General features: G+C 50.5%; 8 protein-coding genes across 9 annotated transcripts; 3 read left to right on the top strand and 5 right to left on the bottom strand.

Annotated features, from left to right (window-relative positions):
• The first annotated feature begins 54 nt into the window (after positions 1 to 54).
• On the top strand, positions 55 to 1,413 carry PV10_05603. Of its 2 annotated transcripts, XM_016370291.1 has the most exons (3): positions 55 to 199; positions 258 to 1,243; positions 1,303 to 1,413. In XM_016370291.1, the coding sequence occupies exons 1-3, from the start codon at positions 157 to 159 to the stop codon at positions 1,327 to 1,329; spliced, it is 1,056 nt and encodes a 351-aa protein (XP_016222584.1). In that variant the 5' UTR covers positions 55 to 156; the 3' UTR covers positions 1,330 to 1,413. The 2 variants fall into 2 exon arrangements, with proteins under 2 accessions (XP_016222584.1, XP_016222585.1); XM_016370292.1 differs by having other exon boundaries at positions 55 to 1,243.
• Positions 1,414 to 1,904: 491 nt separating this feature from the next.
• Positions 1,905 to 2,519, bottom strand: PV10_05604 (uncharacterized protein; the record flags this gene model as incomplete). The annotated part of the gene is made up of 1 exon (XM_016370293.1): positions 1,905 to 2,519. The coding sequence occupies one exon, from the start codon at positions 2,517 to 2,519 to the stop codon at positions 1,905 to 1,907; it is 615 nt and encodes a 204-aa protein (XP_016222586.1).
• A 468-nt stretch (positions 2,520 to 2,987) lies between these two features.
• On the bottom strand, positions 2,988 to 6,811 carry PV10_05605 (uncharacterized protein). Its single transcript, XM_016370294.1, has one exon. The coding sequence runs from the start codon at positions 6,440 to 6,442 to the stop codon at positions 3,185 to 3,187; it is 3,258 nt and encodes a 1,085-aa protein (XP_016222587.1). The 5' UTR covers positions 6,443 to 6,811; the 3' UTR covers positions 2,988 to 3,184.
• Positions 6,812 to 7,001: 190 nt separating this feature from the next.
• On the top strand, positions 7,002 to 9,544 carry PV10_05606 (uncharacterized protein). The gene is made up of 6 exons (XM_016370295.1): positions 7,002 to 7,887; positions 7,944 to 8,104; positions 8,157 to 8,237; positions 8,283 to 8,406; positions 8,461 to 8,589; positions 8,655 to 9,544. The coding sequence occupies exons 1-6, from the start codon at positions 7,150 to 7,152 to the stop codon at positions 8,820 to 8,822; spliced, it is 1,401 nt and encodes a 466-aa protein (XP_016222588.1). The 5' UTR covers positions 7,002 to 7,149; the 3' UTR covers positions 8,823 to 9,544.
• PV10_05607 (uncharacterized protein) lies at positions 8,920 to 9,531 on the bottom strand (the record flags this gene model as incomplete). The annotated part of the gene is made up of 1 exon (XM_016370296.1): positions 8,920 to 9,531. One exon carries the CDS (start codon positions 9,529 to 9,531, stop codon positions 8,920 to 8,922), a length of 612 nt encoding a protein of 203 aa, XP_016222589.1.
• Positions 9,545 to 9,896: 352 nt separating the features above from the next.
• On the top strand, positions 9,897 to 11,220 carry PV10_05608 (uncharacterized protein). Its single transcript, XM_016370297.1, has one exon. It carries the CDS (start codon positions 10,245 to 10,247, stop codon positions 10,632 to 10,634), a length of 390 nt encoding a protein of 129 aa, XP_016222590.1. The 5' UTR covers positions 9,897 to 10,244; the 3' UTR covers positions 10,635 to 11,220.
• On the bottom strand, positions 11,127 to 12,922 carry PV10_05609 (uncharacterized protein). The gene has a single exon (XM_016370298.1). It carries the CDS (start codon positions 12,482 to 12,484, stop codon positions 11,423 to 11,425), a length of 1,062 nt encoding a protein of 353 aa, XP_016222591.1. The 5' UTR covers positions 12,485 to 12,922; the 3' UTR covers positions 11,127 to 11,422.
• A 618-nt stretch (positions 12,923 to 13,540) lies between these two features.
• On the bottom strand, positions 13,541 to 18,033 carry PV10_05610 (uncharacterized protein). Its single transcript, XM_016370299.1, has one exon. It carries the CDS (start codon positions 17,220 to 17,222, stop codon positions 13,896 to 13,898), a length of 3,327 nt encoding a protein of 1,108 aa, XP_016222592.1. The 5' UTR covers positions 17,223 to 18,033; the 3' UTR covers positions 13,541 to 13,895.
• Positions 18,034 to 18,119: the final 86 nt, after the last annotated feature.

An 18,119-nucleotide genomic window follows, 5' to 3' on the forward strand; every position in this document is an offset into this window, starting at 1 on the left:
AACGCAACTAACCACTTCTAACGACTAATAACTACCAACCCTCGTATTGGACAAAGACAAACCGTGCAACTATTTACTTCAGATCGTGTACGCGACTCAACCGAACGGGATGATCTCGCATCTCATCCCTTCCACTCCACTCCTCTTACCAAGGCAATGCGCTTCAAAGGTCAAATCAAGAATGTAAACCTTTTTGCAAGTACACAAAGCACCATGAAACACCATCATATCCCCAAACCAAACTGACACATCAACAGAGTTCTGCGCCTCTCTAGCATCCCTCGGTCAAATCGCCTGGTGTCGTCTCAATGACGACGATGTCCAGTTCACCATTGTCCCCGACCGGGGTAGTCAAGTGTGGTCCGTCTTGAGGATTGAGACTGTGTTTGACACATACATCATCCAAGCTGCTGCCGAAAGAAACACCATCAACCTCGAGGTTCCTATTCAAGCCCTATCACGAGCCCTCCGATCGGCATATGGCGCCACATCCACCCAACTGCGGCTGACCAAAAAGGACAATGTTCCCATGCTGTCCTTGACCATTGTCACAAATACTTTCAGCAGCGGAAACAACGTTGTAGCCCTTCCTTCTAGAGAGGTTGACGACCTAGGCGACTTTGACCTCGACCCTGACCACGATGTGTCTGCAGCGTACGAAAGCCGCAATACAGCGAGGGAGAGGGAAACGATCATAACACAAGACATCCCCGTCAAAGTACTGTCGATGGAAGTGGTGGAGCGGATCCATCAGCCCAGGACCCCAGAACCGGACGTCAACATTTGTCTACCTCCTCTGGCACAAATCAAGACGATATCGGATCGATTTACCCGCCTAGCACTGGCGACGTCCAAGAGCTCCGCCAACGCCGGCCCTCGCTTGGAACTTAGCGCCAATATGCACGGCTCGCTCAAGATATCAGTCAAGACCGATGCTCTCAACATCACGAGTCGCTGGACCGGCCTGTCCAACCCAGAACTGAACCCTGACCAGTTCGAAGATGGCGAAGAAGGCGTTAGGAACCACCCGAGTACTCGAATGAAAGAGCTGGGTGGCCCTAATGGCGAAAACGAAGCGGGCTGGTCCAAGGTTCGCATTGATGCCAAAGACTGGTCCAGGGTTTTGAGTGTGGGCAGGGTGAGTGCGAGAGTTATTGCCTGTTTCATCAACGAAGGCGGTCTTGTTCTCTACGTCTATCTCCCAAATGATGATGACGGGAGTGAGGATGAATCATGTCTAACGGTAAGTTACCGAACCGGACAAAACAAGAAAACATCACTGACATTGGCATTTGTGGATAGTATTATATCAGCTCTTTTGCAAGCTGACATAACCCAGCTTTCCCACACTTCTCATATTATATCATAGATGCTCGAGTCAGCAGTGACCCCTAATGAATGTATGAATGACGAACAACCACATCGAGACCATGATCATCATCGTGCTTTTCGCTTTGCCTTGCCTCGGTGCGAGGATTTGATGCATGCAATTCCTCCAATAGACAAGCCTCCATCTCCCTCATCTGGAACAGCCGTTCTAAGACCAAGAGGTGACGCGGCATAAGGAGCAACATGACTTTGTCTGGGGCCCACCGATATCAAGCCTCCAAAGCTCCGAATGGTTTGTGACATGCTGCTTGGGACTGACGTGAGCTCGCTCGCTCGATCATCTGTGGGTGTCCATGATTCCAGCATGTAATCAAGGGTACCTTCTTTGCCGACATGCGACAGAGGTACATCGATGAATCGCCCTTTGTCCAGTGTCCTGGACTACACTTTGTGCAGGTTAAAGGTCTTTATCCATCTCGAGGGTATTTCCTTCTGCAGCCAGGCCCTAGCCCTGTGCTTTTGACATAGATTGAGCCTTTGCCCAGGAACATTTCGGTTCGTCAGGGCGTAACGAATCATGTTCCATCATCGTCGTGATCCGCTTGTTGTTCAAGTTCAGCCGCCTTTTCTCGATCTCTTCTCTTTCTCTCCTCCTGTCTCGCCATAGGATGTAGACCATCTTCACCCAGCTGGTCACCCTTGAGACCCAAAGCTCGTCTCAACTTCTCACTTTCCTTCTCCTTTGCCTCTGCCAGTTCATGCACCTGGTATTTCTTAAGATTTTTACCCGTGGCATTGCCACCGGGTCTGTCACGACCACCTCTACCACCTCTCTTATCCGCCCGTTCCATATCGGCAATCAGCTCGGCTCTCTTTTTGTCCACCAATTCATCCAAGTCTTCCTCTGTCAGTTTCTCCCGTTTGCCGTTACCTGTGTCCACGCCTTCGTCTTCGTTCTCCTCTTCCACCTTGTCGCGATATTCCAATACTTTGACTTCGATCTCGCGCAATCGATCATGCTGCAGGATCTGTTCGTCGGGTTTCCGCTGCACTGGTGCACGGTCACGGTCTGCCATCGAGTAGGGTGCGCCGACGCCGACATCTCGTGGCTTTAGGAGTGATAGGTTGCGCTGCACATAGCCAGAGGTGCCACTGCCTCGCGGTGTGCTGAGACCGACGTTGGACGACATCTTGACAAGGGACGGTCGAGGGGGGAGGATGCGAAGCGACAGTTTAGGCCTGGATGATTGTAAGGCGCCGAAAATCGACGTTGCGCTGGCTCAAGGAGGAATATCGATTGGCGACAAAGTGTCTGATCTTGACAAAGCGCACTCTGGTTGATCTGAACAATATTCAAAACACTTCAAACCTCCGGGAGCAGTTCCGCAGATTTGTTGATCGATGTAGCGAGAGAGTATGCCAGACAAATGGAGAGCAAAATGATATCCTTCAAAAGCGTCCATGTGGAGGAGGCGAGCTTATCGTTATCATCACGTGATGCTATTCATCCTCTCTCCCTCTCAACTTCATCCCATCTTTGTGTCTAGCACTTATAGTCGATACATCATTCCTGATCAAGATGATGTCCATCAAGCGTTTCCGGAATAGGCGGGCCTGTCTTCCAAATCATATTCTACATACCAAGGTAATATTCTTAGCCCTGAATCTTTTCGTCCAATTGTTTTGTCTGGTAGTCTTCAAGACAGTTACACTTGGCTCAATTGCCAGTCATATTTGTCACCAATCCAGCTAGAGTACAAATGATCATTCATCATTGTCTTGATGGAAATCTTTTGACACGCTCACTCCCTGAGTATCCTGCTCCGCAAACAATGCACTGACCAAATTTCACGGTTCAAACATCAACACTTCGTTTGATCCTTTTCACATCCTCCGGGAGTCTATCCCACGCTTGCTCAGATTCCTCCCGTCGCTGGACCGCCGTCTTTGCGAAACCATTGATTTCCAGACTGTCTGCCTCATACCCTAGGGCCACGTGAGTCCATAGTGGTTCCTTCCAGGACTTGGCTTGAGACCCGGCTGCCCGCGCGCACTTCACCGCCCGCTCCTCAACCTGGCCTTTGAATGCTCGGTCTTGCATACAAATCAAGGCCAGCGTCGTGATCTGCAGACTGCCGATTTCTTTTCCGGCGTCCAGAGATGCTCGGAGATGATGTTTGACTTGGATGGATTTATGTACCAAAGCCGATATCACCAACTCGTAGTACGCCCGAATGGCTTTGTTTCCACAGTTTTCGACGGCCGGCTGGAGACCATGGATCAGAGAAGGAACTTGGCTGTTTTGGGGATGATTGGGATCCTGCATTATGAAAGCGGAATTCATAGCGGCAAGAAGGGTGAAACATCGGGTAATGTCGGATTCAGTATGACTAGGTCGAGATTGATGTCTTGAAGATGTTGCGTGCAAAGATGGAGATGATTGCTGTGGCTTGAACTGAAGTTCTGGCGACTGGTAAGTTTCCATAGCGGCACTCAACTTGCCTAGTCCCTGTAGAGTTGATCCTTTCAAGTACGCTAGACAAACTCTCATGTTGATGGGAAAGTCGTCTTTCAATTCGTCCAAGATGGCGGTGATCTGTGACAGATATTTCCAGGTTGCCTCCCAGCTGCCTTTAGATGCCATCAAGAAACTCAAGGTGAACAAGAGATGTGCCTCCAATAATCGATGCCTGATTTGGATGTGTTGGATCTGTACGTACGGGCCCGCAAGATTGCGCTCTTGCAAAGCACGTAGGAGATCGAGTCCACCTTGTGCATAACCCTCAGCCTTCTCTCCATTGACAGAATTTCGATGGGCGACACTGTTTGCGCATAGTAAATAGATGAGAACCTCCACCTCTGATTTTCCAAGCCATTCGAATTTTAGGTAGTATTTTCCTTTTCTCTCGACAAGATGCCTGCTAGTCTGGGTCGTGGTGCCTGCAATTGACTCTTGGGACACTGGCAGGTAGATGTAATTATCATTCCGCCAATTTTCATGAGCTTTACATTCGTAAAAGAGTTCTTTGATCTCCTTGCTCTTTCTGTCAGCCTCCACGACTTGAAATTCATGCAGACTGCATGCAAGATCAATCAAAGCCACGAGGAGCGTGAGCTGTGGAATGTCTTTGATGGAAACATCCAGCTGCATGGAGCGTGCAGTTGCCAAAGCATTTTGTGCGTTGGTGATTGAATCATGACTGGAGCTCGACAGATGAAACTGGGCTTCCATCACACTGGCTAGGGCCATGACTGCAGAGTCCGAATGTCTCTTGGCGAGAGACGCCATCTTCTGGACTTGAGATACAGCGCCGTGAAGTTCTCCAATCGGAGAAGACATGGAAGCGAAGATGGCATGCTGCCACCGGAAAACGTACAACCAGGCGGTGTGGTGGTAAGCCTCAATGTCCTCGATGATCCTCTGAATTTCTCTCATAGCAGCCTTGGGTTTTGATTCATAGAGAACTTTGGAAAGTAACAGTTGCATCTCGTATTTGTGGTCAATCAGCTTATGGCGTCCCGCAATCTCGATTGCTTTCACCAACTGTGTTTCAGCGTCATCGTAATTCTCAGTCTCATCGTAAAGAACTTGGGAGTAGTGTAATGAAACCTGCACTAGTTCCAGAGGTTGTAGCTTGGTTTTGGTAAGCAGGGCCTGGAGGCATGTAATGACAGCAGCAATCTTGTCATAGTATTGTGGATTGTTACCAGGTTGAGTCCGAGCAGAATCGAGAAGATCATCAGCAACGTACATCAACGCCGTCTTATAGTCAGGTTCTGGCCACTCGGGCGCGGGAGAATCTCCGGGTGGTGGCTCCTTGATCGTTGGTGATTTTGGCCTGGATTTGATCTCAACGGACTGTAGGATTCGAGGCAGTGGCTTTGGTGTTGGGATCATGATGTGTTGGGGCTTTGACGTCGAAGCGATCGGAAGCGAGGGCTTTTTCTCCAATTGGCTCATTGAGACGGTTTGAGGGTGTTGGTTGTTGGAGGGTTGGAGATGTGACCCATTAACCGGCTGATGTTGGGCAGCATTCTGTCCACGAATGGAGTCAGAAGGCTGGGAAATGGTCTGTGGCGGTTTAGTAGAATCTGACGACTGCTGAGACGAAGATTTCGGAGGCTGAGGGGTCGCAGGTGGTGCTTGCGCGGATGACCTTTGATTGGCTTGTGATGAGATTTGTTGATGAGACGGGATAACGACCTCGATTGTGTTACCTAACATTGGTAAAGGGGAACTTTGATTGTGCTTTGGCAAAGGAGAAGGAGGGGGAGGGGGTCGAACGGTCTTTTGGGGTTGATGGGTTGTATCTTGTTTCACTCGAGGTGAAGACTGAGGAGGTGGATGACGGGTTACATTTGGGGAAGGCTGCCTAGGCGGTTGATGACCGAACTGAGGAGAAGGGCGTTTTGGCTGTTGTGGAGGATGCGTGGGCCGTGTTTGATATTGGGTTGTAGGCGTTTGCGATTGGGAAAAGGGTTGTGGCTGAGCAGAATGTGTTTGTAGGTATGGCTGCGGTTGAGGTTGATGTTGGGGTTGATGGAGGTTGTGCTGGTGATGTTGCTGGACTGGATTTGGCCTGGGGGCTTGCTGCTGGTGTAGGACGGGTTGGGAGTATTGATTGAAATCAGCTTGGTATTTTGGAGGGCTGGCTTGATAATAAGAGGGATAATTTAGGTTCTGTGTGGGTTGTTGAGGATATGCCTGTGGATGGAATTGATACTCCTGTTGTTGAGGTTGATTCCGGGGCTGTGGTTGAAATTGTGGTAGATATTGGAAGGGCAACTGGTTTTCACCAGATGAAAGATAAGGCTGTGAAGCCTGTGGAGCAATAATAGCCTGAGAAGGTTGATGGGAATAGTATTGAGGAGATGGTTGAGGTCGAGGCTGAGAGGGTGGCCGAGCCTGAGGCTGAGGCTGGGCCTGGGCCTGGATCTGATGATGAGGGTGATGGTGAGGTTGAGAATGTCCTAGGTGACCTTGAGGATGGTATTGCAGGTTTGGTTGCGAAAAGGAGGCGTTGTTGTTCTGATTATTGTTGTTATTATAGTAAAAGTCGCGCAGTTCAGGATCCATGTCCAAATTCATTGCAAAATCAAAATTGGGAGGCATGTTGAAGTTTGGGAAGGCACGCGTGTCAACCACAACCTTGGTCACTCCTGCCCTGTTTCCCGCTGCTGGAATCTTGTGATGGTGCCTGCCGTTGAGTAAAAGACGCGTTGACCCTCAATCATTGATAAAGAGATGACTGAATCACAATCTGACCTTTCCTCCTTGGATTCCCAACACACGTGCTCCAAAAGGTGATGTCTTTGCTGTGAGTGATTTCAGAATGGCTTTATGCAGAAACCCGATGTTGCGCCAACGGCTAATTCCAAGTACCATTGTTGTTCGCAGGCCGCAATCCCATCAAACTTGCTGACATGCCATAAGGATGATGCAACACCTTGCGTGCGGTGTCTTCGCCTTCCTTGACACTCTCACTCCTGGATTGTCAAGTTGAACGTGGTTTGAAAAAGGTTCCAGGCGCGAAACTCCAAGATGCGCCGCCGTGCAAATAGCTCGGTCCGGTCCGGGCTTTTCTAGGGGCTTCATTGGTCCAAAACCGCCTATAAGCGCATCGCCAGTGGTCCTTGCAGCTTGCTCAGTGGTTGAGCTTCGTCAGTACTACTTTAGGGCTGTTGCACCTTTGACGAGGACTCTTCAGTATCGATCCGAGAGAGATCTGGCCCATGTTGACCTGTGTGCCCGGAGCATCCGTTGTCTATCGTTTGAGAGCTTTTTGATTAGTCACTGTCTGGACCTGAATATGAAACAACATGGCTTCAGATAGCATCCGCTTCATCCTTGACCAAGCCGAGGCCTATCCTGTTGTTGCAGCTGTGGTGTCGGCGACGATCATTGCGACCTTGACAATGTCACCAGGTCGACTGCTGGGATATGCCCAGACCAAGTACTATCATTCTCCAGAGACGCTTCAGGTGCGGACCAAGTCGGGCTCTTCGACCTCGTTTGCCGACTTTTGCAAGTCAGTCGTGCCACAGTGTCGGCTGAGTCCTTTTCTATTCAATGGACATCTTCAAACCATCTGGACAGTGCTCAAAGGCGACGATATCCCAATCTTCTACAAGCGGAAGATATTTGAGAACGAGGATCCGACGTACACGGGGCAATTCACCGTCGACTTTGTCACAGCACCCAATTCTTTGTCAGATCCAGAGCTGCCTCCTCGAACCAGCTACTTCACGGACGATGAGTTCGACCAGATTGGCTCTCTGGATCGCCGTCCAATGCTAGTTATGCTGCACGGACTGAAGGGTGGTTCTCACGAGATCTATATTCGACACGTGCTGCAGCCTCTGGTCGGTGCTGGCGGATGGGAGGCGTGTGTGGTTAATTCTAGAGGTTGTTCGAACAGCAAGATCACCACTAGTATTCTTTATAATGCCAGAGCTACATGGGATATCCGGCAGACAGTGAAATGGTTGAAGAAGACATATCCAAACCGACCATTGTTTGGCATTGGATTCTCACTCGGCGCGAACATTCTGACCAATGTAGGCGGTTTGCTCAAACTTGGGAGTCTTTTGCTAATTATGATTGCTACCTTCAGTATATTGCCGAAGAAGGCGACAATTGTGTCTTCAAAGCAGCTTTCATCATGTCGAGTCCCTGGGATCTCCATGCCGGTAATCTGGCTCTACAGCGAACATGGTTCAGGAGAAATGTGTATTCTAAACAGCTGGGCAAAAGCATGAGGGCTCTTTTTGAGCTGTCAGTGCACCACCATACTCCTCGTTGTCTCATGCTAATCTTGTGGCTCTAGTCATGTCGATCAAGTCTCTAAGAATCCCAAAATCAATGTCGATCTGATCAGGAGTTGTGAACATCTCTACGAGTTTGACCGGTAAGTCCCTCGTATCCCTGCAGACGGTCGTTCTAACTCGATCAGGTATGTGCAAGGCCCAACTTGGGGCTATCCCACAGAAGGAGCCTATTACCGAGACGCGTCGTCGCTTGATACCGCCCTGGCCATTAAGATCCCCTTTATGGCCTTGCATGCGGAGGACGATCCGGTGAGTTGAACACAATTTCCCACACAACGTGGGATGAGTGCTGACGGGATCAAGGTCACGGCCTCTGAAGCACTTCCTCGAGAGGAGGTCGCTGTGACGCCGTATGGGGTCCTGTGTACCACGGCAACAGGAGGTCACCTGGGCTGGTTTGAACTGGGTGGTGGGAGGTGGTTTGCCAAAGTGGTGAGAAGATGCCCATTGAATCCCACTCTTGACGACTCTGTTGATTGGCTGACTGATTGATCCAGACAACGGCATATTTCCAAAGGCTCGCCAATGACATCGATCTCGAGTCCTTTACCACGCCTGCGGGCTTCGAGAGGCTTGATGTCCAGGGCGTAATATCTCGTGAAGGGCGGAAGCCGTTGAAGCCAGTCTTTGAACCCCTGCGACGAAAGATGGGTGTTCCGACTTGAGTAGGACGCAACATCCTTGGGCAAGACTTGTAGTTGTCGTTGATTTTGGACAACCACCTGCAGCAGATAGAGAACGTCGAGAGATAGAGCATGAAACTCAAACAAACGACACTCTTTTCTTGCTCTTTGACTTTGACTTCTCTCCTCTCTCCTCTTGGGCTGCAGCGGCTTTCTGCACGTCACCGGTCCGATCGCCTTTGGGCTTTTTACCCTTTTTCACTTCCTTCATCTTTCCCTCGAGAATCTCTCTCTTGCCTTGACTCCTCTTCTCAGCTTCGATTCTTCGAGCCTCCCGGATTTCTTCCAACTTTCTTTCTCTCATCATTTTACTCTCAATCTGACCCTCCTTCTGAGCATTGACCAATGCTAGGATTGTCATCATACTCTCATGATCATCGACAAAGACCTTGCCCTTCTTCTTTCCCCGGGCAGGTTTGGTGACGCCGGCGGGAGTAATCATATTGAGTTTTGGCAGATCGAGTTCTTTGTCGGTGTAGACGCGTTGTTTCTTCTTCTTTGTGTTGGAGAGTGCCGATGAGGATAGAGTAGCCGAGGCAGGTTTTGTTTTGACTTGTTTGGTCGGACGGTGAACTGGCTTGGACTTTGACGAGGAGGAGGACGACGGTCTGGAAGATTTGGAGGAAGTAGTAGAGGATTTGCGCGAAGTAGGAAGTTTTGATTTGCCCTTTGTGGGCGGTTTGGGCGCCATTGCAGTGTCTCTGATGGGGTATTATAGGTTTTCTAATGCTAGCGAAAGACGAAAGACAGGTTCGATTTTGGTATAATAATTGCCCAAAAGAACCATGTCGTGAAAAGCGATATCCACGCCTGAGGATTTTCGATACGGTGGAAAATATGTATGCCCGGAGATTTACCGAGTACCAACAGTACTCCATACTTAGGGAGTTCGTACAGCCTCGTGGAAGGTGGGGGATCTCCTCACTTAGGCCTTCAGGGCGTTGCGCCTGCCTGAGAAAAATTGGAGAAGCAGCAAGGCTTGCTCCTTCCTTAACTGCCAAATCATCCAACGTCATTGACTGCGCTGGTTGTGAGACTTCACACCACAGTGGAGAGGAGCAATATACGGAGTACGAGTAGGTTGAGGTCTATTCCTCGACATCCGAATCTCCAGGTCTATCCTTGAGAACTGAGATTCTGGCACGATTCTGACTTGATCCTTACATTCCAAAGGTCTGCATCTACTTACTCCAAGAGACTCGACGCATGCTGGCCCCTCAAGTTCGCCGATCTTAGGTCGTTGCAATCCCCGAAAGCTTTTGGTCACACGAGACATTTCCACACCACCTTAGGCGAAAGCTCCTACTCCTCCTTCCCTACAACCCAAAAAGAGGGAAAGTTCTCAATCAATACCAAACCATCATATCCTACTTGGTTATATCTCCGCAGGGCCATCTGTCGAAAATGCCTCCTCCGTCAGAAGTCAAAGACATTGCACCACCTGCGGCACTCAACACCATTGCAGGACAAGGGTTTGCCTCGGGAGTACTGCGATTTGGTACCATTTCAATGATCACCCATTTATTACTCAATTATAAGCCGGGCCATCCAGTCTACCGCGGTCTAACGATCCAATTCAAAGTGTTTATTCAAATTAGCGCCATGACGTTAGGCGGCTGCATCTTCGCGGAGAAACGGGTGACCGAGTTCAACGACAGTGTGAGGAGGAGGAACCGGGCTCTAGATCGGAGTCGTCGCGTGTGGAGTGAAGAGGCTGAAATTCGTGCCATTGCCGATCAGAGATATAAGACATATAACAAGGCACCAGATGGAGAGGAGAAACCGTCAGAATGAAGCTCTTGAATGGGGTTTCAGTTCGACGAGATAATTAATCATCATGTCTGTCTGACCAGGCGAAACTGAGAGGGGTTGAAGCCGCTATGCGTCAGGTAGAAGTGCCTGGCGATCATGATTGCCAATGTGCATATTAGATGGGAAGGTCTTGCTTGACCACGGACATTGTCGCAGGTATACAACTCCCATCGTCACCTGTTACGGAATCAAGCCCCTGTATGGATTTACCCGCGAGGTGGTCGAGCCGTCATAGGGCGGATCGAAGGGTCATTACCATGGCCCGGAAATAACGCCATGCATGCGAGGAATGGGTTGGCACGAATAAGACCCGAAAATTGAATCCCTTGGAGAGAGCACCACGCTTTGGATATGGTGCCTCTTGAACCAGGTCATTCAAAGGAGACTCAAGCATGTGAACGAGGACGGAGAAACTATGAGCAAGTCGTTTCAAAAGCAGAGCAACAAGTCCCTTTGAGATCAAGCACCAAGAAATTTGATATCATGTCAAGTATTAAGATTATTCTATGAGTGTATGATATAGACTCGATGGATGATGAGCCAGTTGTGTTGCCTATGCAATAAGTAGGGTGGACAATGTTGCCCGTGTCAATGGGCATTTTCAAGAATGCATTCAAGTAATGCCTTTCAAGGCATGCTTGCCGAAACGCCATCGCTCCAAAAATCAAACAACCAAACAAAGGTTTGTCCTGATGGTGGAACAGTTTCCAATAACCCCAATAGTTGTATCAAATGATACAACAGATTCAGACCTGAGACTGGATGCTCGATCATGCATCATGCTGTTCAATCAATTCATAGCTTGAACCCTTATTTCCAGACCACAACCCCCACAGCGGGATGCGACTGGCAACCGAACCCTTGAGAGCGTTGATTCTAGGGCTAGGTGCCAAAGAAACACCACCATTTCTCCGACGGGCGGCCACCGCAACCAGCCTGGAGTAAACACAGTAACACAAGAATCCCACGGTCAGGACAATCACGGTTCCGACAAGGACCAGAAGGAACCAGTTCTTGCCCATCCAGAAAATCAGTTTCGCGTCCTTGCCGTGCCATGAGTCGCCCTTGAATTTTTGGAAGAAGCTCCAGGGATAGTTGTTATATTCAGATGGCATGAGGACGCGGACGCGACCGACCCAGGTGCCGGGATCCATGTGGGAATGCTCTCCCATCCATTTCTTCCACATGACGGACAGGAACAAGGGACCTGTGGAAGCCATGATGGTGATGTAGGGTAAGACCCAGGAGCGATCTGCGGCTTGGAGGGATTCAATGACGCGTAGGAAGAATGGATGTTGAGGCACAGCACCCATGGCGTCGTTGCTGATGCCAGTGGGGATTGTCCGGCGCAAGAATGCATGGTAGGACAACAGAGGATCGAGACGCCGCAGACACCCATCGTCCAGATCGATATAGACACCTCCATAATGAGCCAGGACAAAGTAGCGAATGGCGTCGGCGCGTTGAATGTTGTGTTTGTAGCCGACAAAAGTGGGTATGAACCAGGGATATTCCTGTTGAATGAAATCAAGCGACGTGGCGTCCGTCCACATCTTGTACTCGTAATCGGGGTGTAGGTCGATGCATGATTGCTGGGCCGCCCTCCAGCGTTCTGGAATGGTTTCGTTCTTGTATGTTTGGTGTATGATTTTGGGGATCAACAGTGGACGAGTGTCGATGAGGGTGGAGTTTGGAGCTGGTAACTCTGACCGGTGAATGGCGTCGGCAGAGGCATCTTCGACGAGGAGGGATAAGAGCGTCGACAGAGAGTTGAGGATGAAGGTGAGGAGGAGGATGGCGACGAGCAGGAAAATCAACAAGCTGCGTCGCATGGTAGGCAACAGGATTCTCGAGGCGAGGAGGAAATCCTGGGGAATGACTTCGATCGGCTTCGATATAGAGAAAATATGGTGTTTTCGAGGTTCACATTGGTCTCGTCAAATGGTTTTGGCCATCTCAGCGGCAACGTCGAGGCAACTGGTGGGTGGAAAGAGCGGGTTGCTGGAAATTAAGGAGAGTGGGAATGTTTCCACGGAAAAGACAAATTCAGGCACGGGATCGGCGAAGAGAGAGGCCGGGTAAGGAAGGGACAGAGTTGTGAAAGAGCGATACTGATCTGTTTTCTCTGAGAGCAGTGAGACGAACACAGAATGAGAAATTGCCGAGGGGGAAAATGATTGTGAGGGAGAAACGGGGAGAGTGTTTGGATGGTGATGAGGTGTGATGATGTGATGGAATGGATGAAACTGGTCAAAGGTGGTGCGGGCAATAAGACTGCTTTCAATTAAATTCAAGCTTTTAGAGGAGACTATGGGGACCATGGGGACCATGGGCACCTAGAACACAAATAGTCGAGTGCAGAAAATGCCCGGGACAACATGTGTAATTTGCCCAAGAAGCCCTAGTGCTTCGGTTGTTCTAGGCATTCAATTGGGTACCTACCGTAGGTAGAGAATGCCTAGAACCAGATGCCGCTAGGGAATTTTCAAGGGTCGATGATCAGTATGGCTTGTCGAGTCCGTGCCCGAGGGCTTAACCATATTACTCATGCTCGCATCTCTCGTATGCGCATGCACAATGCACAATGCATACGAGGGACTCCATACTCGTACGTGGAACTTGCACAGCCACGATCCCATAGCTGCAGCCTGTTGGCCATACGTCGACTGACCTGAGAGTCTGGGCGATGAAGCCTCTCGGCTCGAGGTCCCTCGGGCCTTTCCTATCGCCTATTAACTTTGTTGGACGCCTAAGGACCCACCTATCGTGTCAACCCTTCTAGGCATCCAGCATAATCCTAAGTACCTACTCCGTAGAAGCTAGTAGGTGTTAGGTGCGCCTATGACTTTTAGGTGACCATGTACCACCGAAACACAAGATCAACTAGTTCAAGAGAGCTCATCATCTCAGCAAGTCAGAATATTACTTTACGACCATGTCCGACTAATTGTCAATAAAAATGCCCATCCCGTTTACCGTCTGTCGTGCTTATGTTTCCAAACCGCACTCAAATACCGTTAAACTCATAATCCAGAGACCGCCATATGCATCGTCAGCAACCTCGTCATACCTTGTCACCCAACCGGTTTCAGACCAAGGATCGCACCAATCATGCCAATCATGTCTAGGTAGATACAATTCAGGCTTGTCCTGCAAGCATGCGTTAAAAAAGGAGATATTAGTCCAACATGTCGTCCAAAAACAACCATGATCCAACTGGAAAATGCTTTCTTTGTTGTGCCATCAATCCTCCGGCATAGGGAAAACAAGACTCTTCTTAATCCCGAGTTTCTCATCCAGATAGTCCGCAATCGACGGGTTATCAACTGTCGGTGTTCGGTTGAGTCTGACCTTTTGCAGGATTTGAGCCATCGAATCTCCAGCCGCGCTGGACTTGGGGTCACCGTGCTCGCCAGTGCCATCGTCCTCCCACATCTCTCCTTGCGCCAGACAGTAGTTTCGATAAAGATACTTTTGCATGCGTGTCTCTTGTGCGTTCCATTTCTCTTCTAGTGTTGCAATCACCGCCGTGACATCCTGGTCGGTGAAGGACGTGTTGGATGAGATCGAGCTGCTGTGACTGTGGCTATGTCGATGCGATCGACTGCTCAATCCTCCACCAAATGTCTTCTTCAGCGTGTTGCCACTTTTGTTGGGCTTGGGACTTTCCACCCGATCCACTGCCTCGAGCTCCCGTCGAATCTTGTCCATGAATTTGGCTCGGTCATGGTTGAGAGTCGGCATATAGAGGAGAGTTGTGTTGTGTTCCAGGGCATCGACAAGCACCGTGAAGCTTTGCAGATTGATGTCGTTGTGCTCACAGTGAATCTCCAATAGTGCGTTATTCTTTCGAAGCACTTCAGCCAAAGTGTTGGCTCCCTGCAAACCCAATAGCTGATGCTCAATGCGCAGAAGCCTCAGCGTCTTGTTGTTCTCCAACCCGCGTAATGCTATGTTGAGCCCGATTCCAAACCGAGTCGCGTCTAAATGTGCCTGTTCGCCACTGATGTCTAGCTCTTCCAGGGTTTGATTCGTCGCAAACATCTCTTTGAGCGCTTCGCAAGTTTCAATCGAGGCGTCGTACGGCAGCGACGCACGAGAGATATCCAGGCTTCTCAAACTGGTGTTCGAGGTCAAGGCTCGGATCAACTCACGAAAATGACTCTCCTTCTCAAAGTCCATCATGCGCATACTCAACGACGTGGGCCCACGGCTGTGACCGATGGCCTGGAACAGCGCCGTGCTGCCGATCTTGAGTCGATTCTCGTTGGCACTCACATGCATCACTCTTGCCGGCTCGCCGTCCTCGTTCATGGAGAGAAAAAAGGTCGCCAGATCACGGCCTGTCAACCCGCATTGGTTTATCTGCAAATCTCGCAGAATCTCCGACTTTGGGCAGCCAAGATATGTCGAAACCGAATCCACCGTCTGTTCGTTCAAGGTCGTTTGTGAGAGATGAAGCTCCTCCAACCTCCAGGCATGAAGGGCGTCGGGCGCAATCAGAGGCTCCGGCCCTGCAGTCTTTTGCACCCGGGTGAGGTTGAGACGGCGTATCCGTGAGAAGGCTCCCAACTCTCGTTGGAACAACTCGGGGCTAAATCGTCCCAAGGCCCCTGAGATGTTGATCACTTCCATAGTGGTGTCTTGACAAGCCAGTGCCGAGAGTAAGACGTCCACGTCGTGGATCGATAGCCCACAATCTCCAATCTCGAGAGCTCGGAAATGGCAGATTCGTTCCGAAGCAGCGTCAACGAGATAGTTGAGGTCAGAATCGGCAAGTCGTACCCCCGTCAGAATGATCCAGTCCACGTTAGTCAAGCTCCGCTTGCACAAAGGCGCCAGCGCCTCGGGAATCCCACAGTCGATAGCCGGCGAATCGTCGACGGTAGCCCTGCTGGGGATCGAGTAAGAGAAATCAAAGCGCCTTAGTCGTCGGCTCTTCAGGGCTAGGCCACGAATCTCTTGCGACAGGACGGGAAGATCTTGGTGGCCAGCGATGTTGGTGGAGTGGCCTGATCGAGAGTAGAGGCTGTCTTGGTCAGTTCCATAGGGGTCATAAAGGTTCCGGAGCGGGGTCAGGTCGATGCGTGCGAATGAGATGGAGCTGAATGATTCATTGTATCGGAGCGCTCGGAAGACAGCGAGCAGCTCGAGTGCGGTGTACGTCTTTCGGTCGGACGGTGGGAGCAGTTGAAAGCAAGGGGCATCTTCACAATGATAGTCGACAGAGTAGCATATTCGAGATGTGTCGACGCCATAGCCTGCACAGTAGGCGATCAAGGTTCGATCAAAGCAATTGTGGTCTTCTTCGGGATAATCTGGGGGATCCATCTTGTCGTCGAGCTCGGGAGGCACGTCGAAAACGAAGGGCTGACGGATCCATTCAGGTCTCAAGTATTCCGAAGAGTATCTCAGCAACAGGGCAATGTTGCTGACTTGGAGAGAGGCTAGTTGGACCATGTGCGGCTGACCCAAGGGCCGCTTGAAGATGAGCTGGAAATCATCCTCTCCGGGACGAAGCTTGACTGACGACAGTGTGACGATGCCAAAGGATCTTGAGGAGTCGACATCGTTCAAGGAGCTGCTAGATGATCTTGCCGACGATCGATTGATTGGGATGAGATGTAGATTGTGAAGACCAATGACCAGATAGCAGAGTGTGGATCCGAAACGGGTCAAGTCTTCTGCAGACGTTCTGACTCCGGACTTGGTGGGGGATCTTTGCACGACTTTGAAGGCATGGAAGTGTTCAGGATCGTAATCTCTATCCTTTTCCAAAAGACGAGCGAGATACTCAAGGGTCTGACCCTGGATGGACTGACCGGATGAGGTGATGGCAGACCTGGCGGCAGAACGAATTGCACCGGTCCAGACCTCAGCCTCCCGAATGTCGTTGACCTGAAACTGCAAGATGGAAGCCTTTCTGGTACGTTCATCGGTATATGCGACTTCAATCAAGTGCAAGGCGCGGCCTTCATCGAAGATTTTGTACACCGAGACGATGTGTTCCAAAGAAACACCTGAGGTGATATCGGTGTAGGCGGCAAGTTGAAGCTCTTGGTAGGAACTGACGGAGGAATTTCGAGCAGTATGGCCCCTGGTGACGACGCTAGGAATGCTGGGAAACATCTCGACAGCTTTGGCTTGGCTTCGGAAGCGGATCAAATGGGTGTCGGTCAAGACGAGGAAACGGTTGCGTTTGCGAAAGACGTTGCCGCCAGTGTCCTGGACTTCGCCGTACTGAATGACTCTTTCACCAAAAAGGCCCTTCATCATCAATTCGTCGTCATGGAGGGACGAGGCTTTGGAGTCGGAGCGGGTCAGCGCGACCCTGTCCTCCTCGTCGAGCGAATGCAGGGATCGAAGAGAGCCAAAAACCGAGGTACGATTGGACTTTTGGAGGGTTCGAGGGCGGACGCGAGGGCTGGACTGGTCGACATCAACCGGGCTAGGAATAGAGTCGTCGTCTAGACGCTTCTCGGACGAGTTGGTGGTGATTTGGAGGGCGGGAGAGGTATCGAGCTTTGGCCGGAAGAGGCTGAGGCTTTTCCTTCTACGCTTGTCCGCCATGTTGGCCGTTGAGTCTGACGCCGGCAGATATAGAGGCAGTGGAGTGAAAGCAATGGGGGTTTGGGGAGGGAGGTTATAAGGACCGACTGGGGTCTAGGTAGGACATGTTCACAAAGATGAGCACCGTCTGTGTGCCCTTTTGCACTGCGTCTCGCAAATCGACCTCCTCTTCACTCACACGATTCTGGAGGACTGTTGGTTCGGGCCTGCATGAAGCTGAGAACTGGCAGAAAAATTTGGGCCGTGTCTCAGGAGAGTGAAGGGTGAGAAAGAGCAAAGGCTTTCTGTGAGAGGGGTTTGCGGACAGGTGTATCAGAGAATAGCTATTTAGGGACGACAGGTGGGACAAGATCGGGCAGTCCGGCGAAAGAAATGGAAGACTGTATGATGGGCCAGGGAAGGTGTGGAGCGAGGAGACGGCGATGGTCGGATGCCGACGAGAGCTGATCAAGCTAAAAGGTGGCTAAAGAGGAGGGACAGAGTGGACGGTGGATAGAGGAGTTGGTCTCGGTCTCGTAAGAGGGGTGGGCCAGATCAAGACCCGAGAATTGGTGGCGGATAGAGACGGAGAAGGTAGAGATGGTGTAGGTGGTGTAGGAGAGGTGTTGACAAGTACTGAGAGAGTACTGGGAGAGTACTGAGACAGTACTGAGATGAGAGCAGAGAGAGCACTGTGGGAGCTCTGTGGGAGAACTGTGAGGTACTCGTTGGTAGTTGGTAGTTGGCAGTTGAGATGATGGAAGGCGCAGCACAGAAACAACTGCAATAAAAGTGCAAGAATGACAGAGTCTGGGCCACGGTCTGTCTACGGATGATTGATTGAGTACCTTAGCCACCACAGACCACGGCGAGTTATCTACTTAAGTCGTAGGCACCGTACTCCGTAGGGTACAATGC

The sequence above is a fragment of the Exophiala mesophila genome (genome assembly GCF_000836275.1).
Source record: "Exophiala mesophila strain CBS 40295 unplaced genomic scaffold supercont1.4, whole genome shotgun sequence".
NCBI classification, from domain to species: domain Eukaryota; kingdom Fungi; phylum Ascomycota; class Eurotiomycetes; order Chaetothyriales; family Herpotrichiellaceae; genus Exophiala; species Exophiala mesophila.